This window comes from Gopherus flavomarginatus, chromosome 7, assembly GCF_025201925.1.
Source record: "Gopherus flavomarginatus isolate rGopFla2 chromosome 7, rGopFla2.mat.asm, whole genome shotgun sequence".
Taxonomy (NCBI): domain Eukaryota; kingdom Metazoa; phylum Chordata; order Testudines; family Testudinidae; genus Gopherus; species Gopherus flavomarginatus.
The window spans coordinates 14,950,157-14,973,137 of record NC_066623.1 but is presented as its reverse complement, the minus strand read 5'-3'; the positions used below and the strand labels follow the sequence as shown (position 1 = coordinate 14,973,137).

Here is a 22,981-nt window from a genome sequence, read left to right as displayed (position 1 = left end):
GAGTCCAGTTCTGGGCGCCACATTTCAGGAAAGATGTGGACAAATTGGAGAAAGTCCAGAGCAACAAACATGATTAAAGGTCTAGAAAACATGACCTATAAAGGAAAGATTGAAAAAACTGGGTTTGTTTAGTTTGGAAAAGAGAGGACTGAGGGTGGGACTTGATAAGAGTTTTGAAGTACATAAAAGGTTGTTACAAGGAGGAGGGTGAAAAATTGTTCTCGTTAACCTCTGAGGATAGGACAAGAAGCAATGGGCTTAAATTGCAGCAAGGGCGGTTTAGGTTGGACATTAGGAAAAAACTGACTCTCAGGGTAGTGAAGCACTGGAACAAATTACCTAAGGAGGTTGTGGCATCTCCATCATTGGAGGTTTTTAAAAACAGATTAGACAAACACCTGTCAGAAATGGTTTAGTTGCTACATATTCCTGCCTTCAGGGCAGGGGACTGGACTAGATGAGCTAATGAGGCCCCTTCCAATCCTACACTTCTATGATTCTATGAGTAACTTCACTCAGTCAATTAATCCCATTAAATGCAATGAGAGTACACCTGTGAGTGGTTATTTTAGATGCTTACATACAGACTCTGGTGCATAGTCCTCTTTAACACTAGAATGCGTTAGCAAGAGGCACAATCGGCGTTCTTAATCCAACTACACTGTCCATTCCTTTTGCAGAGATGATGGACGTGCCTGTTTGGAAGGGAAGCATATAGCAATGATGGCTCTTCTGCATAAAGAATAAAAACGATGTGACTACAAATTCAAACAGCATTAATCCCCCTGCATACGTGAGGCTCTTTGCTCCCATACCACAAAAATACTGTAACCGTTAGGAAATAATATGGCTATAAATCAATAACCAAGATAAGGTGGGAGAGGTAATATCTTTTACTGGACCAACTTCTCTTGGTGGAAGATACAAGCTTTCAAGCTAAACAGAGCTCTTCTTTAGGTCTGGCCTAAAGAGGAGCTCTGTGGAGCTTGAAACTTCCACCAATAGCAGTTGGTCCAGTAAAAGATATTACTTCGCCCACCTTGTGTCTCTTATATCCTAGGAGCAACTCGACCACAACAACGCTGCAAACACAATAACATTATTTCCCAAAGGAAATCTGCACTGAGAACATGTACCTTCTGTTTATATAATGGCATACCCTGTATCCACCTGCGTTTGGACACTGTGGGAACAACATGCACACGCTTTGCATGCCCTAATGGGACAACAGGGAGCTTCATTGCTTGATAAACTAACAACCCAACGATAAAGAATGTGAGATAGGAAACTGACAGTACAACTTTATTTGTATTTCATACAAACGTTCTGCCCCAAATGCTTTACAGAGTTAAATAATAGAGTTAACAGACACTTACGGTATTTACAAGATTCATTCTTGTCACTAGCCTGGTACGGCAGCTAGAACAGCAGTCTGGTTTTAGTCATTTGTTATGAGACAAATAATGTAAGTGAAATGGAATCAGTCCAGGAACTAATTTACCACAGGATATTATTGTGTGAGGCGGCTCCATTTTTAAGCTACTCAGGGGAGCAAATGAGTTGATTACTCATAAGAAAGAGTGGCCATGAGACAAGTGTATGGAAATTTTGATTTGTGGGAACTTATTTTCAAATGAAAAGAGAAGTAAGTTTGAATCCCTAAGGTCAGCTCTTGCCAGCAGTTATTTATATAACAGCTAAACGAGACCACTGAGTACACCTAAGTGAATGGTTTGCTTGATTTATACATTCAAACACAAGCGTAATGAAGCAATTTATGAATGTCTAAGGCGGTGCCTCATGTTAGTGTTACAACACATCTGAAGAGTATTCTGGACACCTGCAGTGTGAAAAACCGCCTTACAAATGGGGCTGAACAGGAGACAGAGGTGCTGGGAAGTGGTAGATGGCTCAACCTGACACGTACGTCGTTCTCACAATACATTTGGATAAGCTAGGTAGGCCAGTCTCATAGTAACACTTCCTCCTGCCCAGTCAACTCTGCACTCAATCCTGTTTGTTCAGAAACTTCCATGTTCTGCTCTACGTCACTATGCTTCCGACTTACTGCCAGGTCCCCATATGATTATTATTACAGGTGCCCATCACGCATTAACTATCATTCTTTGTTGCCACAAATATTTTAACAACAAGAAAATGGGTAAGGGCCTAAAGAGGATGTTTGACTATTTATTTCTCTGTGGGAACCAGAAGGATGTAAAGTGTCTGCTTCGAGTCAAGCAAATCCAATGGACACACATGCTTGTGTCCCATACCTGATATTACGCAATGGCTTTCTGAGAGAGGGCACTTACAATAGAGGAAAACGCCCTTACAATCTTAAATCTTGGTGTTTGATTAAAAGGATACTTCATGATTAAAAAGACACCTTCCATCTGAGTATGTCAAGGTGCTTGACAACATGAACTCAGCTTCACAACAGCCATATGAAGAAGAAGTCTTACACTCATTTTACACATGGGGAAACCGAGGCAGAGAGCAGGGTTAAGTGACTTGCCCCAGGCACGACTGGCAGCACACCCCATATCTCTTGACTCCTAGTCCTGGACTACCATGATTTCTCATTAAGCAGACAATTAGCTAATGGGCACATGAGAAAATGAGCATGAACTTTTAAGTGGAGCTGTAAAGCTAGAGAAAATGAGCCACAAGCAACACTTATAGAGGAAGCGCAAAGAGACCAATTGTCAGCGATGATACATCAGCACGTAAATACCCGAGCACAACCCCAAAACTGGGTAAGGCAGGCGCCCACTTCACAAAACATATTATAACCAATTAAGCTGGGCCCAGTAATGGACAAGGTTAATAAACTAAGTACAAATGAATGTGTATAACAATTGCAAAGTAATAAGCTTCCAGTAGTGGCTGGCAAACAGTGCAATAATATTTTATACTTGATTAGGAGTTTAGCAGTGCAGCTAATCATTTACAGTTATCCAAAGTATTAATGTTCAGATGATCCCATCCCTTAAGAAAGGCTAAGCATATGTAGGGGGAGACCTTACACTCAGCTATCTATGTGACAGAACCCCCTTATGTTACCTGGACCTTAATAATTAAAGCCGCTCCTCACTGAAGGGAGTTGCGAACAAGGATGTGGACGGATTTACAGACTTGATGCAGGTTTTGACGGTGAGCACAGGATATAAAAGAGGGAAAGGTATTTTCCATTACCAGGAGAACCACATGGGGCTACGGGACAGTGCATCAATGCCATAGCCTTTTGTCTCTTGGGACGAACACAGGGTTCAAATCCTGAACAGATCACAAGCGAAAACAAGCTACTGTCTAAACCACATTATAAAACTACTGCTCCATTCTACGGGATGGGTATCTTTTGTTTGGGGGAAGTTCAGGCCGGGCATTGATGGTGCATAGTTGGTCAGGATTAAACTGCATAACTGAAGAAAAAAAATAAAAGAGTCAGCCCTTATTTACCAAAATGTCAAGCTTTCAGCCATGCTATTAGGCTGTCACTTCCATTAGCACCACTGTAAATCAATGATCCTCTGAATGCATGAAATAAAAGCAAGAATGGACATGCTGCTGTCAGCTGGAATGACCCTCACTCTCTCACACAGAGAGATGCCCTCACCCTGCCAACCAGAAGAATTCCTGCAACTGAGTTAGACATACATGAACAGCAGCAGCCAGACGTGTGGCACCTGGACTCAGGATTGCCTGACCCTGGCTTCTCATGCAGCCTGCCAACACTAGAGCACATTCAGCACTAGGAAACCTTGAATACCAGCGCTACGGCAGCAACCAGTTTCACCAATACATGGTTAACCAGGTGTCCCATTTCTAGCAGGCCAGCCTCCCTCCTGTGATCCAGCATAGCTTCAAACAAAATAAAGAATATGCCACTCAAACCCTCACAGCCTCTCTGTGTCACCGTGTGATAAGCAGCCATAGGAAGGACGATTTCTACAGGTGATTTCTATACCTAGCACTAGCCAACAGATCTTTTTTTCTGACCTTCTTTTGAGACTCCATTTCTCAGACCCCTATTAGGGAAAAGCGACAGGAGAGAGGTGCAGGCCGGTTGCCCCATCTATACTGGTTTGTGCCTGCACAGAAGAGGCAGCTGTGTATCAGAGTGCCATGTTCTGCTTTCCTCACAGTTCTCTGCACTAAGCAGGGCCGGCTCCAGGCACTAGTGAAGGAAGAAGGTGCTTGGGGTGGCCAATGGGAAGGGGCGGCACATCACGGTTTTCGGCGGCAATTCAGTGGCGGGTCCCTCAGTCCCTCTCTTCCTCTTTGAGCTGCTGCCGAAGTGCTGCCGATCGGCTTTATCTTTTTTTTTTTTTTTTCGCTTCACTGCTTGGGGCGGCAAAAATGCTGGAGCCGGCCCTGGCACTAATGGCCTGGAGTAGGGGAACGGGGCTACTGCTCCTAGGAAGAAATAGCACCCCCCCATCAGATAGTAACTCTTTTTGATATTGATAAATAATCCTGTCCTAGACTGTCCAATTCAAACCACAACACATTCTTTTCTGGGGAGTGATCAAAACCTATGATCTGCCTGGAACAGAACTGAATATTTGCACTGAATGTTTTACTAGGAGCTGCGTGGAATGCCGTGGGGAGGTCTTGTGTTTCTCAAGAGTTACTGTTGATGCTCTTTAACTGCTAAGAAAAAGACCAGAACTATAACCAGGATATGGTAACCCTGGCAACATGCAGTTCAACGTTCGGCTTTCTGACACAGAAAAAAGGTGATTTGTTTTCCAATCTGTTTTTAAACCACGTCTATGGTTCAAAGGTCGGATATTTCAGCAAGCTGAGTGTCTCCAACCCCCACTGATCCCAAAGGGAGTTGGGGGAACTACAGTCCACCAATTTTCAGTGGAATGCACTCTACCTCTCTCTGAAGTGCAAATTCAATTCATAAGGGTGGACTAATCTCATAAGCTGCCTAGTATATGGTGGTTATTGTGGCAACTGCATCCTACTGCAGTGGGAGAGGTCAGCAGGAGCACACATGACCTTTCTAAAAGAAAAATGTTTCCAGGCTTCTTATTTTTAATGTCCTGGAAATGCAGGGATAAGGTTTCCAAAGCGGTGCATGGGGGAAATTGGCCACATGGCTTCCATTAGCAGGAGTGGCAATCAAGCAGCCAAATCTCAGCTCACAACTTACAAAACGGCCCAACGTTCAGCCAATACTGGATGTCAGATGCCGTTCCAGCAGGATGCCCAAGGAAAATAAAATCCTCCAAACACCAGAACAAAACATCTCTCCTAATAAAACCAAACATTTCCGCAAAACAAAAGGGAAACCAAACCTTGTTAATGGCTTGGGTTTGCACTGAGCATCAGTGGGTCCGAATCTGATCGCACTCATTCTGGACCAGGAAGAGTAGCTGCATTTACCAGTTCTGATGTAACTTTCTATGTTCTTGATGGATTTTGCTATTGGTTCCACAGACAGCCAGCATGGCAGGTAGTTTTAAGAGCTGCTGTACAATTCTAGGGGCCACTTAAAAAAGCAAAAGCTGGATCAGGCCTATGATGAACAAAAACAAAGATACCCTTTGCCGGGGGAAGAACAAAGCAGTCAAACTTAGGAGCTGAAGACCAGTTTAGGAATCACCTCAGGCAGCCCCAGTACTATTTCAGGGTCCCAAGCATTAGATACCAGAGAATTCCAGGAACTATAAGGAAAAAGAAAAGCAAACGTTATAGCACAGGGGTTCTCATACTGGGGGTCGGGACCTCTTGGAGGTCGTGAGGTTATTACATGGGGGGTTGCAAGCTGTCAGCCTTCACCCCAAGCTCTGCTTTGCCTCCAGTATTTATAATGGTGTTAAATATATTAAAAAGTGTTTTTAATTTATAAGGGGGGGTCACACTCAGAAGCTTGCTGTGTGAAAGGGGTCACCAGTACAAAAGTTTGAGAACCACTGTTATAGCAAAATGTAGGTGCAAAGTGCCTTTTTGATTCTTTTTTATTGAAACCTGGATCAGGTCTGCAGATCAGGTCAATGCCATGTAATGTAACTAGTGAATTTCACCATGGTTATTTTTCAAAAAGATCATTTTTGCCCAGGACAGTCATCTCTGCTTAATATCAGATCTTGTCTGAAACTCTCTCCACCCCACCACCACGCTACATTGCAGGAACACAGCTTCCACATGGTCTCAATGTGTTACTGAAAGGTATGGATCTAAAGCAATGCAATAAAAGTTAGTTTCTCTTGTTAAAGTGCCTTATTTCCTTTGAGCTTTTAAAATGTTTTCCTTACATTTTAAAATGAAGAGAAAAAAAAAGAATACTGGTTTTATATGAAACAGAGTAGAACATTAATCAATATTTACACAGATCTTGGACAAGGCCATGGCAGAACTTATTAAACCCCCCCCAGCACAACAACCCAAAAGCAGAGCGTCAAAAGGAAGGAAAAAATCTGTTCATATGCTTTCAACACCATCCCCTTGAGATCCCTAGTGTAAACCGCTTTATCTCTGAATAGGCATTTTACTGAGACGCTAGTAATCAGAGCTGATTACTGACATATTTTAAAACTAGCGGCGTGTGTGTGGGTGGGCGAGTTGCCTTTTGACCTCTCCAGGAATAGAGTATGCACTTAGACAAGTTCGACTTTTGCGTTTGGATAAACAGCGACAACATCATATCCTTCGGGGGGCTTAACCCTTTCCTTCGCGTGCGTTTCGCAGTACAGTTGCTCCTCGATGAAGAAATATCCCCTCTGCTTCAGGTTTAGGCCACAGTCATTGCACATGAAACATTCTGGGTGGTAGAGCTTGTCCCGAGCTTTGACAATGGTCCCTCTGTTGAGTGTAGGAGAGAAGGCAGATTACACACCAAGCTGATGTCAAAAGCAACAGCGAGCGCACTCTGGAGCAGTTTGTTCCATTGCCCAGCATAGCAAAGAAACATGAACGTAAATGGCATTTAGTGGCATTTTGAAGATATCATTTGACCCCTGCAACCTCTTCTGCCTCGGTCTCTAACACCCCCTTTGATCCCCCTGCTGGCCATCTAAAATCCCACTGTGAAAATTCTCTCCCTCAGCCACTGCTTTGATTATTTTGACCTCTCCTTCAAGGGCCCAATCCTGCTTCCACTGATGTCAGTAGCAAAATCCCTGTTAATGTCAGTGCCTGAAGCCCTGGACTGGCTCCTTACTGCCTTCTGCGTCAAGTTCTCCTCAGCGTCAAGGTGCTGCTCAACTCTCCTCTCCATCATAGTCCCCCCAGCTCCTTTTTGCCCCACACCTCTCAACCTGGTCCTCCTCTTTGCTTCCGTCTTCCATGCCTGTCTCCACAGCACCTCCTACATGGTTATCTTTGCCTGGGACACCCTTCTCATCCCACTGTGGCACTTCTGCATCTGCTCTTTTACATTCTTCCTTGAAAACTCATTTCTTTCTCAAAACCTATCAGCATTAGCCTGTCCCTCCAACCCCACCCCTCAAGGGCCCCAGTGGGTGAGGTAATATCTTTTACTGGACCAACTTATGTTAGTAAGCTTCTGTAATAAAGATATTGCCTCCCCCGCCTTGTTGGCTTTTGTCTGTCTGTTGAGGGATCATGTCTCCTTCATGTTCTGTACACCCAGACACTTGGCACCTTCCAGGATTGGACCTTGAAGGGGATGTGCATGGTAAGCCATTTCCTACTCTTGTGGGTTGCTGCCTAACAGCCTGAATTCCTTACCCCATGCCTTGGCATGACGCTGGGTGTGCAGCAATGGTTCTCAACCTATTTACCATTGCTGGCTGCAGGTTAAGAACCACTGGTCTGGAGTATCTACATTCAGCCAGGATGATGGCAAGAAGACCAGTCTGAGAGAGCAGGGAGCCATCCCCTTAGGCTAAAGCACTAGCCTGTTCACATGCGAATGTAATAAAATGACGGTCTTCGTGAGCCAGTTATGGGAGATCTCCCACCATTGCGCTCCCCTCGTGATAGCAAGGATGGAAACATGAACACGGACAGTGCACAGGAACTTTTACCATGTTGTCAGCAAGCCCCGCCTGGACTCGCTCTAAATGACGTGTTGGTAAAAATGCCTGTATTCTGCATACAGCATTACAACAATGGGAGCTTTCTCAAAAAAACACCCTCAAACCACCCACCACCGCATGGCTAGTCAAGCAGACAAAGCCCTACAGACTCTGCAGTCATTTACTAGGACTGAACCCAGCACCTTCAGCATGGCCTCTTCCACTGGAGCCAAATGAGAACTCAGTTTGTTGTGGGATAAAAGGCTGTAATAATTTCTGGGGCCATTCACATGCGTTAGGCCAGTTTATTACAATAAGCATGGTAAAATCATATGCTTCATTAGAAATCATTGGTACATCACTGTACTGGTCATATTTTTTTTGCATCTTGAAAAGGCAACCAAACTGTACTGGGGAATGTCACCTTATTCCAATTTTATATCTTGTGTAAGGTCTCGCTGGCAAGAAATATGAAGAATTGGAGGACTCTGCTGTAAATATTAATAGAGCCACTTCTATTAGATGAATACCACAATAGAGGTCTTGTGAATAGTTAATCGTCCTTTTCCATCGCATGGTGTTATTGACATCTAATGCTATGGAGAGATTATGTACTTACACAATGCCATTTCCACATCTGGTGCACTCAGGAAGCATCTGCAATCCAGACATGGCACCACCAAGTTTTGATACTGGAGATTTGATGTTTCTTGGGCCAGTCAGTCGGTCGAGTTTTTCACCTGCCAAGAGTTTTGAAAAGACACAGATTTAAAGTTGACCTCTGTTTTAGAGGACAGATGTGATGATTCTGCCTGAGAAAACATGATATACATATTGCAACAGAAAACTCTTCTTGCAATTTGCGTCACAAAGAAAATGGTGGGACCATTTAGCAAGTTCAGCATTTAAGTTCACAGAACACTGACAGGCCTCACATAAATCACATAAATCCATTGTACATCCTAATGAAGCCAGAGGGTTAAGTAACTAATTGCTCAGAATGATAGCAATGAAATGGCTGTAATATAACCATTGATTACCACATCACCATCTACTGGTACATCCTCAATGATCTAAACAGACCAGGGCTGAATTTGTTTGACAGATTTTTTTGGGAGCTAAGAGACAGAGATGGGAAGAGAGAAGCAGACTCATGAAATCATAGGAGAGCAGAACAGACGGAGTGGGTTCTATCTGAGTGAGATTAGATGTATTGTTTTTTATATCCATGACCACTCAAAGAGAAGATGATGATTAAAAACTTTTGGAGCACAGGGCAAACCAAAAAAAGAAAGAAACCAAACAATAACACAGTTAAGTGCATTTTTCTTCTTAGGAGATTTATTTGTTTTATTACAACTGTCGTGAGTCAGGAAGACTTTTGTGAGCTTAAAACAAAAAGTAAAACAGCATGTTAGAAGCTGACTTTTTTCTTGGCATTAAGTTTTGTTTTACATCGGAGACTAGCCAAACTAAAAGGAAGCAATGAAAGCTTTATGCGTGGTGACTGGCACTCTCTCTCATATGAGTGTATGAGTGTGCGTGCGTGCATGCATATATTATATATAAACATTCACTATATGTATACATATATATATAGGGAGAGAGAGAGAGAGAGAGAGTATACATATAGTGAATGTTTATATATAATGTATACACTCACTCACACTGATTCATGTACATATTGCCAAAAACTGTAAAACTTAATGAACACGACTAACTGCGAGGTTTTCCAGAATGCCCTGTTGCCCACCAGATCACAGCTGCAATTTTGAATATGCTCATCCAAGCCCCCATTCAGCAAAGAACTTTAAGCACATGCTTAATTTTAGGCACATGCTTAAATTTCGTCGACCTCCATGGGACTTTAGCATGTGCTTACAAGCAGGGCAGGCTCCAGGCCACAGCACGCCAAGCGCGTGCTTGGGGCGGCACGCCGCGGGGGGCGCTCTGCCGGTTTCCGGGAGGGCGTCAGGCGGCTCCGGTGAACCTCCTGCAGGCATGCCTGCAGAGGGTCTGCTGGTCCCGTGGCTCCGGTGGACCTCCCGCAGGGGTGCCTGTGGAGGGTCCGCTGGTCCTGCGGCTCCGGTGGACCTCCCGCAGGCGTGCCTGCGGGAGGCCCACCGGAGCCGCAGGACCAGCAAGCAGCAGAGCGCCCCCCGCGGCGTGCCGCCGTGCTTGGGGCGGAGAAATTGATAGAGCCGGCCCTGCCTACAAGCAGTGCTGAATAGGAGTAAGTATTCACCAAACAGTTACTTTGGATCTTTAATAGCTTTGATTCTGCCCAAAAGTGCCTACTACAGCTTAAAAAAATTCTGTGTATACAAAAGTTAATTCTTAGCATTTTTAATCAACCAGGGTATCATTCTTCTGGGCTGTTTATTGATCTTGGCCCTATTGTTACAAACAGATTCACACAGTATATTTCTGACTTGCATTACTCAGTGGTGCGTCCCTTTCTTTTTGCTCAGAATTCATTCTCCCAAATGATTTGGGGATAAGAGAAGTGCCTCCTCTTCCCTTTCAGAATAAAGACGCAACACGTAAGACAACTTGCTTTGCTTTCAACACAGAAAGACAGATCAGTGCATTTCAGCTCCAGCAGTTACCAGCATCACTGTACTTTCCTCCTTATAGAAACCGTTTGCAGTTAATGTAGAGGAGGCTATTCAATTGTAGAATTAAGAGGTGAGCAAAGGGCCCACAAAACTGTCTCCCTCCCAAAGTCAGGGTGTTTTTTTTGGAGGGCCTTTTATTATTTCTCTGTCTTTGCACAGTGACAGAGTCTTAGTCATTAAGACTAAGCCAAAGCATGATAGTGCTCATGATTTTACAATCAAACAACTAAGATCATGAAAGCCAAAGACCCTCATAGCCCCCCACAAGTAAAACACAATGTTAATGTTTTCAGAAGACTTGGAATAAGACAGCTCCTCGCTCTATGTGTGACTGACTGCCCAAGCAACCCACTGAGACTGTTAAGCCCAAGAGGCCTCCAGTGCGCTTGGCTGGACTCAAGCAGAACTCGTTTGCTGAGATTTTCTGTTGAGCAGGGACTGACACAATTGCGCACAAGGTCAGACCTCACAGACTGAGAGATGCTGTATTTGAGCTATTCATATATTCATTTGCCAGTTTTTAAAATATCACCCTCCTTACGCCTGAAGCTGCTCCTGTTCCTAAGCTAGGGAACTTGGATAACTTTGACAGAGGTGGGGATAGAGAGAGAGAGAGAGAGAGATTTTAAAACAAGGCAGGACCTTCGAAACTCTCATCAGAATGCTAGGTCCTTTCCTTCTGTTTCTGCAGGCGCAGAGCCCCACAATAATTTATGTTCCTCAGCTAGGCAGCTACTAACTTTAACTAAACATTCTTGTCTATGCTTTGTGGTTAGGGTTTATCTTTCACGGTTGAGGGGCACCCACTGAGGCAACTGTTAGGTTTCTTTACCAATCCTGTCAGATTCCCAGCAGGAAACATTTCTTATTAGGAGGCACAATTTGAGGCCAATCATCATAAAGAAAAAATACTGCTTCTGGCAGGAAAATTTTCCATATCCCCAGTCCTTCACGTGAAATACCAGGTTTTCTAAGACTATGAAGATCCTGCCTTTAAAGGGACACTGAACACTAGTCTTGAACCCAAAACGTATATTTCTTCTTTTTTGTATTTAGTTTTAACAAGGGGGAAAGGAAGATCTGAAGAACCCTGATACGAATTAAAAAAATTAGCATCATTTAAAAAACAATAAAACAATCTCTTAAATGGAATCTCTAGTACTGAGACTCCCCAATACAATAACATTTTCCTAGTGCACCAGAACCCAGAAGTGAAATAATTTACTCCAAAGTGAAAGGGATTGGTCTATTTCCATCATCCAAGCTGAGTGAAATGCAAAAGAAGCTTAAATTAAGACAAATACATTCAGATTTTAAAATGTTTTATTTTTAATTACCTATGCATTTTATGCTGACAGAGTCTCTTCAGAAGAGAATATTTCATTTTTAATCCTTTACAAAATGAACCCCAGTAACTTAACAATCAATGCTCCTGGCCAGAGTTTGTGGCTGCAAAACTGGTCAGGGATTCACCAGCCTCATGTAAAAATCATTAAGAGACCAGAACCAGGTGTAAAGTAAGAGAGAAAAAAAGCATGGTGTTGGCCTAGAATCAAGATCTGAATTCTCCAGCTTACTGACCTTTTGGTTGGTATCTTTCATCAGTTTTGTAATTCCAGACTCTAACAACACTGTGCTGCTATGTTACCAGAGGTTGGCATTGCAATAAACTCCATGTGAGAGGGCAGGGGGCAGTTCTTCAAAAAATCTTATAAAATAGTGTTGCTCTTTTAAGATACCCTATTAAAATCTTGTAAAAGCAAGGCTCCGCTGTGCTAGTTACGTCTCATCATGAGAGGATGGAAGAAGGGGAGGAGACAATAGTCATTTATGAGCTTCAGCTCCAGCGCTTTCTACTGGCTTCTTCCTAATAATGAGGTTCTTGGGTACGTACAGTTGTGCACTGCCAAAAAACCCAAAGGCACAATCGGATCCTGCTGTTACTGCCAGCTAATCATGCATTGGCCCTGCCAGCCTAGAATGGAATAGAGCGTCTATGCTAGGAGTCCCATGGCTAATCTCATATTTTGCGCTTTTCCAAAAGGAAGTTATTGGCCCTTCTCCTTGAGAACATAGCCTAAGAAATGTAAATGGCTGCTAGGGTTGAAAGCGGATTTTCCCAAAGATCATAGCTTATTCTGAGGCCTCGTGCAAGCACCCAAGCCTGGCCTGTGGGATCTGTAACACTCATGGCCACACATTTTTCCATGTCTTGGAGGACACCAGGTCACACTGAGTGTGGGGGAGCAGTGCCACCTAGATTACACAGATGATGTTTTTAGGGCTCCCTCAAAGCCACTTGCCTACAGCAGGGGACTGGCAGTAACCCAATGATTGTAAAGCAAGGTGATGATACTCGACAGAACCCAGAATTGTCTGCCTGCCAGACCTGGACTCGGTGATACGGACACAGTGGGCAGTGCTTTGGGATGGCGGGGTGCAGAAAACTGTTCTGTTCCAGCCAACTATGACCACAATGTGACGAGCAGAGAGACTGCCAGCCCAAACACCAAATAACATGGGGCCACTCTGTAATACCTCTTTTCTTCAACTCTCAAATGGCTTTGCAAACATTTGGGCCCAATCCTGCTCACCAGTGGAAGTTGTGTCACTGATTTCAGTGGGTACACGATATTGCTTGTCATGAATTACGTCTCGCAACAGACTAGTGGGGTAGGAAAATATTCTCAGTAATTTTACGCACAGGGAAACTGAGGCGCAGCAAAGCTGTGTTACCAACTCTGGCAATTTTATCCCAAGCCTTGCAATTGTTGTTTTCCTTAAAGTCCCAGCTCCTTGAGTCATGTGGGAATATCAGTCTTTTTGCAGAGAAAAGCTTGAAAATTTAAACTCTAAAGGCCCAAAGCTCACAAAGTGAACAAAACATTTATTGTTTAAAATCTTGTGGCTTTTTAAGACAACCTCATAATTTTTGCAGTCTGGCTCATGATTTTTGTATGGTTGGAGACGAGTGGACAACAGTTATCTAAAATATGGGCTTTGTTACATTCTATAGGAAACTGGCTGCAGGACTGAGTATAACCGAGACTGCTGACTCCCATTATTATGTTTGTTCATGTAAATGCCATTCATTTAAATAGAAAAGGTGGGTGAGGTCATATCTTTTATTGGACCTTCTGTGGATGACAAAAACAAGCTTTGAGCTTACACAGAGCAATCCTTCAGGTCTTCAGCACCTGAAGAAGAGTTCTGCGTAAGCTCGAAAGCTTGTCTGTCTCACCAGCAGAAGTTGGTCCACTAAAAGATATTACCTCACTCACCCTGCTTCTCTAATATCCTGGGACCAACATGGCTACAATACTGCGTACATTTATTTAAATAGGAAACTGATATTCTATTAATTATGCTCCCAATCGTTTCTAATGTATTACATCTGTATGATACTCCTGGGAAAACAGTCGCAGTGTGCATTCAATCTGCGAAGCTGGACACCTTCCACAGGATGCCCAAAGTCTTAATTTGGATGCAGTAAGCACAGCTGCTAATCTGGGCTGTGTGTTCAGGTACCTGGTTTGAAACCACCATTGGGGCATTTATTGCTGGAGAAGTGTTCACATGTCTAATCATTCCAAGTCTCAGCACAAAGGAGGCGAGACTGAAAACAACAGGAACCAGAACAGTCAGTTTCCGAGTTTCCTTTCAAAGTGCTTTCCAGGCCTGTGGAATGATTCAGTAGAGAATTACATAGAGGCAGTCAGCCAGGTCTTTTTCTCAAGGGACGATGTGGCTCAGCCGAGAATGTGGAGTCTAATCCTTCCACAGGCAAGAAGCCAATGTATGCGCACCTGTGCAACAACAGGGAAAATCTGAGCAGAGGTTTGCCAGTGACCAGGTAATGCCTTTGCACACTGTCACAATGTCATTTCCCAGCATCCACATAAGCAATGAAAGCAGATGAAGGTTGCTGGCTGGGTTAGTTGCTGAAGTGGTTGTGGCCGGTGGAACCAGAGTGCCAGGAGCATGTGTCAACAAGCTCTCTACAATGGAAGTGAAGAGGAGGTTGCTAATCCTGTTTGAGAGCTTGTGGAAGTAGGAGAGTCAAAATCCAGTCTTTGAAGTATCCCAGTACTGAACCAAAGACATTCCTGCCCAGTCACACACCACATGCTTTACGTAGAAGTCTACAGCTCTGCCTTAAGCACTAATCTCTTTCAAGTGGTCCAGACACACCAAACTGGGCTGGATGAAAGCAAAGCTGTGGTTTTGTTCTCAAGTTCAATACATTTCTTTCCACATACTCAAGATCAGTGTCACTGCATCATACCAACTGAGAGGCAGATTTCAGCTCTTCCAGCCCATGTGTGCAAAATGAAAGAGACAATGTTAAAAGACCTTCCTCACTTGCGCCTCTGCCACAGCTTGTGGGGGGGCTGTTTGGTGGGGTTATCCCCCTGACATATCTAGGAAGGATGATGAAAGAGAGGTCCAGTGGTTAAGGCTCAGCCCATGACTTGGCAGAGCAGGGTTCAAATCCCTGTGTCACTTAACCTCTCTGAGCCTCAGTTTTCCATCTGCAAAATGGGAACAACAGCATTTCCCTGCATCAGAGGGGTGTTATGAGGATAAATACACTACAAATTGTGAGGTGTGCAGATACTACAGTAACAGGCAGCGAGCAGTGGAGCTAACTCTTGCGGTAAATGGCAGTGAGTGTCATGTGATCCTATCCTGTTCCCCCTCATCAGAGTAGGTGGGTACAGCTGCAGGGCGATGTGTGACTACACTCTGCTGAGGTTCAAAGAGTGGCACTTTGTACACTCCCCAGCATAATTCTGGAAAAGTTAGCAGAAATTCTCCCAGCCATTCCTGATGCACTATACCACAACCTGCTCAGTATCGTAAAGCCAGGATCTGGCCTTCTCTGATGAGTGAGCACCATACAGCTAACTCTGTTGGGAGCAGTCACCTTAGTATCAAAGCGCTGACGTTCCAAGCTTGGAAGGGCTTTTAATGCAATCATAAAAGGTTTTCCCTTTTGTAGGGCATATCATATTCATAGGTAACAAACTGACTTAGAAGACCATAAGAATCAGGAGGCTCGGGGGAGTTTGGAAAACTCTGTATGTACAAACAATCTGAGATGCTGTCTCCTTACCATTCTCTCCAGCTTCTAACATGCCCTGCAAATATCGGAATGATCCAGACTGCTTAGGCTCCGAAGCTGGCTTTTCGTAATCCTGGAGCATCTTGTACACATCTGACTCCATGTCAATTCCATTTCTGCTTCTCGGGAGAGGTTTTAAAGGGTCAGCACTATTTAAAAGCAAAGCAATGTCAGATGGTAAGCAGCTATTGCATTCAGGGGAGGAACAAGATTCCCAGCTAATTAGGGATGTGTGAACTCGATGGGGTTGGAAGTTTTATGAGCAAGCCCAAATGCTCTGTGCTTCCCCAGACAAGTCTGCATTTCATTAAACTTTTTCATCCATAAATTATATCCACGTTTATTTTCACAGAGGTTTAATTAAATCCCCCACTCCCATGTTTTTTGCCTATAGCGAAGTTTTCTCTAGGGAAACAAACATGCAAACCATGAAAGATAAACTAGTATGTTGCTTGCTCTTCTATTGTGCAATATAACTAAGGATTGACCAGTTATCAAGAGTCTTAGAAAAAGGGCAGCTGCTAAAAAACTTCGTAAATTACTGTGCCACACATGGAATGTACTGAAAAAGTTCATTAAATTAATGACTCAGTGCTATGGAAGCCACCCCATCCATTGTTAAATGACCTGACATCTGGGGTATTTTTTTTGTCGTTGCCAGCTACAGCCCCTGTGGATATGATGTTATCTGCAGTGAACGCACCTTTCTAATCCAGTTTCCTTCTGGATAATTCTGCATTGAAAAGGCCAATGGTATTTGTCCCAGAAAGTCCAAGTGTTAAAAAAAATAATAAAAATACTGGGCCCACAAAAATGACCACTAAACAAATTGATAAAATAGAAGGTTTGGAGGGTGTTTTATCACATTCTCTCCCATGTTCTTTGATCCCACATTGTCTGTTTAGATTGTAAATTCTTTGGGGCAGGGGATTGTCTGTCTGTGTTCAAAGCACCTGGCACAATATTGGGTGCAACTGAAACAAACAATGTATAGTAATGAAGGCCCTGATTCAACAATCCATCCTAATACAGCAAAGCTCTAAAAGGACATGCTTATGTTCCACTGACTTCAAAGAGACTTTAGCAAATGCTTACGCATACTGTTGAACAGAGAAGGTCTTAAACATATGTTTAAATTCTTTTGTTGAACTGGGGCCTAATAGCATATTATAGCACCTAGGGGCAAAGACTTTGTCTTACTTGCCTGTAAAGTGCCATGCACGTCAATGTCTTTATAAAAACAATAAAAATAGCCAGAGCTCTTAATCCCCGTCAAACAGCAGAACACATCTTACTCATCATCTGAGTCACTGTCTCCACCAGCATTGCATTCATGCCAGTACATAAATCAAACAAAATTCGCTTTCAACAGTGCATTTTCTGGAAGTAATCTGGATCTTAGATTCCTACTGTGCCCAGCTTCTGTTTGGAATGTGCACTTGTTGGTGGGCAATGTAAGAACTCAAAGCTGAACCTGCAAGATCAGACAAGCGGGACTTGATTTTCTAACATTCTAATGGGCAGTCAGTGATCTCTTCATCAAGTCAGCAGTGGCAGGACTGGATTGGTCACCAAGGATGGAGATGCCATTATATACAGTAGAGGAACAAGATCCACCACTAATTAGGGAAGGGTGTACCACGTACTCCATGGGGTTTAAGGTTTTGCAAGCTGCCCCGAGTGTTCTGTGTGTCACCAAACAAGTCTGCATTTGATTAAACCTTTTCATCCATGCATTACAGTCTAGTTTATTTTCACAGAGATTCAATTAAAAACTCTCTTTCCTCCCGCAATGTCTATAGGGAAGTCTGGTCTAGGGAAAAAATTATGCAAGCCATGAAGCAATCTATGCATAATTCTCTGAAGGTTGTGATGACCATGAAATCTTGAGTCAGCGAGCTGAGCTGTTGCTGCTGAGAATCGTTGAGTGCACATGGGACTGCAAGTTGTTGCAGCATTTACCACCAGTGACTTGAACCTGACTCTGCAGATTCTGTGCCAGTTGCTCTGGTGTCCTTTCTGCATGTCTGAAGTTCCCTAACTACCTTGTTATAGTGGTGTCATCCGTCAAGTCATGCGTTTTCAACTAGGGAGTAAACTTGTCTTTAATCCAGGCAAATCCCATACTTGGAAAAGACTGAGTTCGTGACCCAATTCTGAACCTATGAATGCGTTCAAAATCAAGCACAAATGCACTGACTCATCATTAAAGCTAATCCCCCTGTTTTTAGCCAAGGTATACAAAGCCACATTCTGCTCTCAGTGATTCCTGTGCCATCTCAACAACTTCAGCATCATTAATGTCAATGAGGCTGTACAAGCGTAACAGAGGGCAAAATTTGACCCATCAAGTCCCCCAGGTGTGAATTAGTACAGACACACCGTACTCCACAATCTTAAAAAACTTCTTCACTGCTGGGAATTAATATGGGCATTTTTCCTAGTTCAGAACTAATGTATGACATAAATTGCCAACAGCCTCAAACAAAGATACTCTAGTCCACAAGCTGGGCTGCATCGAAGTTTCAGCTATTCATCTGAGCTGTGTGTGGCTAGAAAACTGTTTGATTTTCTATAAGCACTAATATACCACAGCCTGCCAAACAGCTGCATTGACCTAGATTTACAGACGTCCCAATTTATTGGACTTAGTTTTGTATGAAAGCCATAATCCCAAAATCTGCTCCAAGGCTTCACTTGGAAGACTAGTCACTGTACAACAGTAATCATAGCCTCTACGGGGCAAAAACCTTTGATAAGTGTCTGGTGGACAAACATTTCCTTAAAACAAGATACTGAAGTTTATGACTAACTCAGGATCATTAGCATCATCCCACATTGGGATCTCATCTGGTGACTGCTACCTATCCAGTTCCATTAGCAGTAAAAGGATCTGAATCAGGTAAATTCCAAATTCAGTAGTGATATAAATGATGGGGTAAGTTATATAATGGGTGTCAGTCAAGCTGGCTGAAATTGATGAACTAGAGTAAAATGTACTAGTTTTGGCATTAAGTGGACAGGCAAAACAACTTCAGCCAACCTGATATCCACATCAGCTTGGCATCCTACAGGTAAACTGGGAATTGTGTGGGGATAGGTAGAGAGGGGGAGATCTTGCTTTTATTTCACAGCTTCCTGTTAATTGTTTGTCCTCCTACACACATCCCTTCTGTCCCCCAAATGCTCAGTTACATATTATTTGTGCATCTACTAAGTGCCTAATTGGTGCAATTTATGCCATTTGGCCACTGACATTACAACATGTGTAAATTACAATTTGTGTAATTGGCACCACTGAATTTGGCCCACAGGCTTTCATGGGTGTTACCCATGATTGCTCTAAGAAGCATTTTGCTGAAACTGGCCTTGGTCCTTTCTAATGAGCACAGAGTTAACATGCCTGCCTCCACCTGTGGAGAATCTGCAGAAGTTAACAGAGGTGGTTACAAAAATCCAGAGTCTCTGCCCATTTGAAATCCACACTTGAAGGGCAACTGTCAACTTGGATTTTTTTTTAATTGAATACTTAAAAAAACAACAGTTGCTGACAGAGCCCCATTAAATAGCATGTTCTGATTTTTTTTTTTTTTTTTTAGAGATGCCTTTGAAAATATTTACCCTGATTCATGTACATAAGGGTTTTTTCCACCAAAGGAAAAACTGAGTAACTGACTATATAAAGGAAACTTTGAGAGTGACTGTACATAGCGCTGTCAAACGTACAAAATAAACTTAAAAAATAGAGAAAATCGCTTTTACTGTTAATATCTGTCAGTTATAGTTAATTTAGGTGTTACTTGGAAGCATAATAGGTACATCATTTTCAGACAAAAATGTGGTTTTACCAAATAGGAAACTTCTGTTTAAGAAAACGGCCAGTCAGAATGTTCAAACATACAGTTGATTGACCCGTTTTACTGACTACAGAGAAAGATGCAAGTACCAAGCCATCCTTGCTTATAGACCATCACTGATTGTGCTGTAGTTCAGTTATGTGATGGCACCAATCAGTCATTCTTCCAAAATACTAATATGTTATGTCAACATAAACTAAACTGCATGAAGAGAACTTTTGCTGTAGCAAAGCCGTTTAGTTGTATTTAGCATAATGGGGTTCTGGTCCATTATGGGACTCCTGGGCTCTATGATAATAGAGATAATACATATGGTATAACATGCTTATGTATTGTACTGAATACAATAAGGGGCAAAACAAACAAACATCAGCCACACACAGCATATACCTACGTAAAATAAACAAACACTGACTGCTGCGCCCATATAGCATTTTGATTAGAAACTTGAATCTTTAGCTCCAAGAACCCAGGTTCCCCATGAATGTGGGATGGCTGCCATCTTCACTGGCACATTCAACATTAGACCAGGAACCTCCAGAGCTAAAAGCTTTGCAGCTTGCACTCAAAAGCCAGTGCGCCCTATCTGTGCTGTACCAGTCTTCTATCCTTTACGGACACAGCACGGAGGGGGGGACCTGTTATGTACACCCTTTCCCCACAAAGCACTTCATACAAATTGCTATTTAAAAATGTCAAATTCCATCATTAACTGGCAGCAATATAATCATACAATTAGAGCTTTTCTCACACCTGTGTGGCGAAGCAATATGGAGCCCACTCATCTGTGCTGGCAAACTGGATTCGACATTGTTATTTGGATAGAGTCGTGTTGGATTATTGTACTGTAAATTCAACATCTGTTTGTTGTCAGTGGGGCTCCCTCCAGGAGCATAGGGCACTGGTCTTCGGCTCTGAGTGGGCCCATTATCCTAAACGAAAGAAGAAACAGAAAACGGTGAGGTACATGGCTCCTAGTACTAAACAGCCACTCCGGCTATTCTTCACAGCCTATAATAGCATTTCATTTGTTGTGTGTAAATAAGCAGAGGAAGAGAAAGAAATTCACCGGGGAAAAGGAAATTCACTTTTGACCTATAATTAGATCTTGCTGAACCTGTACAGCTTTCACTGGTCTGTAATTAAATAAGCTTGACTGTTTCTCAATATTCAGCCATTGCTAATTATTTTGCATTTCTTCATTTCCCCCATATGATCGATATTTATCTGTCCTGTGAAGGAAGAAAAAGGGGCATGATTCACATTTCAGTTATACCATTTCATAGTATAGTTGTGCACTGTTCCCATTTACTCCTGATTCACACTGGTGCAAGTAAGATCAGAATCAGACCCCTGGGCTATGTACTCAGGTTACACAAGAGCCCAAATAAAGGGCCAGATCCTGACACCCTTTCTGACCTTGAATAACACCTTACTCCACAAATAGTTTAATTCATTTGAATGGGACTGCTCTTGAAGTCAGGAGTTACTTGAAGTGACTAAGGGGATCAGAATTTATCTCACGTTAATAACTTGGTATCTATATTTAGATTTTTTGCTGGCTTTTTAGTGCCTGAGTGAAAATTAACATTTTGCAGGGCCAAAATAATGGAGGATCTGGTCTCTCTGTCATATTTCCACCAAACAGGAACTGAAGCATTGTAAAAAGACTAGTTTTCATGTTATTTCAGTTTGTGACAAAGTTCCTCCTCTACCTTGGTGGGTCCTGCACTTATTGACGGATTTGCTCGCCTCACAGATTCACCCTGTGGATCAGGAAACAGCCCATAGACCTTCCCCTCTGGTAGCAGCCACAATCCAGGTCAATTCCTCCTGTGTTTGATCAGGAGTTGGGAGGTTTAGGGGGGAACCTGGGCCCACCCTCTACTCTGGGTTCCAGCCCAGGGCCCAGTGGACTGCAGCTCTCTAGAATGCCTTCTGGAACAGCTACAATTCCCTGGGCTACTTCCCCATGGCCTCCTCCAAACACCTTCTTTATCCTCACCACTGGACCTTCCTCCTGATGTCTGATAATGCTTGTACTTCTCAGTCCTCCAGCAGTATGCCTACTCACTCTCAGCTTCTTGCATGCCTCTTGCTGCCAGTTCCTCGCACGCACTTCCTCTCCTCTGGATCCCTTTGGCCTGACTGGAATGAGCTCTTTTATAGCATCAGAGGAGCCTTAATTAGAGTCAGGTGCTAAACAGCCTCACCTGACTCTTAGCAGCTTAATTGGAGTCAGGTGTTCTCATTAGCCTGGAGAAGCCCCTGCTCTGGTCACTTAAGGAACAGAAAACTGCTTATCCAGTGGCCAGTATATCTCCCTTCTACTACTCTGCTCTTTCCAACTGGCCTGGGTCTATCACAAGCTATACAAAATATTAACAAAGGCTGTAAAACCCACTGAAAAATATTTGATCCTGTGCACACCAGAAGGTACAAAATACATCAGAAGTAACATTTACTGCTAGAGGTGCTCCCTATCAACCAAGCTGTACCCATGTTTTATCTCCTTTTTAATATCCTGCTTGGCGAACTATCAGTAGAAAGAAGAACCGTGGTATATTGACAAGGGAAGACAGGTTATTTCATATCCAATTATCAAAAACAAGGTAAAGCATCTGAAAACCAAAGGGCAGTACTCTTCCACTTGCCCTGTGCTTGTTAATTCCATTTGTGCTAGTTAGGTTCATGTCTGTATTGATGGAAGAATAGATATTTACATGAGACATTTTAATTGTAATGCATTCTGGGCTGGGCTCCAGGAGCTACGCTGATTTATACCAGCTGAGGATCTGGCCCTCAGTTTTCAACATTCTTGCATATTTAAGGCTCGTGAAAAGCTAAGGAGAAAAACCACATTGTAATGGAGTGCACAGTTTGGGTTCTATTACCAGGTTTACTTTTGACTGAAATCATCCAATAAATGCTAATTGGAAACAAAAGTTTATCACTGGCATATAGAATGAAATAATTTTATGTCCAAGTATAGTAAAAATTAATTGGTAAGAAAAATAAAAACAGACCCAGCTAGAGGCACGGTTTTTAGCATCCAATCCTGAAATTCTTCCTCTTAACAATATCAGTGGGATTTTTGCCTAAGTAGGCAAGATTGGGGATACAGGGCCTGATCCTGGAACCACCTAAGCATGTGAGTAACTGTTTATGTGAACAGTCCCATTGGACTCAGTGAGATTATACGTATGCATGAAGTTACTCATGTGCTTAAATAGTCACAACACTAGAGCACTCTTTGTAATGCTATTTCAGAGACATATGGGGGAAATAATTGCTTCCAACATATTAGATCAAATTATCTGTTAAAAAATAATTTCTCTGTTGGGAATAATATTTCAGTTTTTTCACCCGAATGATTCTTTTAAA

The 22,981-nt window shown here is 42.9% G+C and overlaps 1 protein-coding gene across 1 annotated transcript in view; it reads right to left on the bottom strand.

The window, feature by feature from the left end:
- Positions 1-1,289: 1,289 nt before the first annotated feature.
- The window catches only part of PDLIM4 (PDZ and LIM domain 4), a 93,546-nt gene continuing 71,854 nt past the window's right edge, over positions 1,290-22,981 (bottom strand). The window contains exons 4-7 of the mRNA XM_050962794.1: positions 20,351-20,529; positions 15,732-15,889; positions 8,617-8,737; positions 1,290-6,819 (exon numbers count right to left, since the gene is read on the bottom strand). Of these exons, the coding sequence (XP_050818751.1) occupies positions 6,615-6,819; positions 8,617-8,737; positions 15,732-15,889; positions 20,351-20,529 (663 nt within the window). The 3' untranslated portion in view covers positions 1,290-6,614. The remainder of the gene's footprint in view (positions 6,820-8,616; positions 8,738-15,731; positions 15,890-20,350; positions 20,530-22,981) is intronic.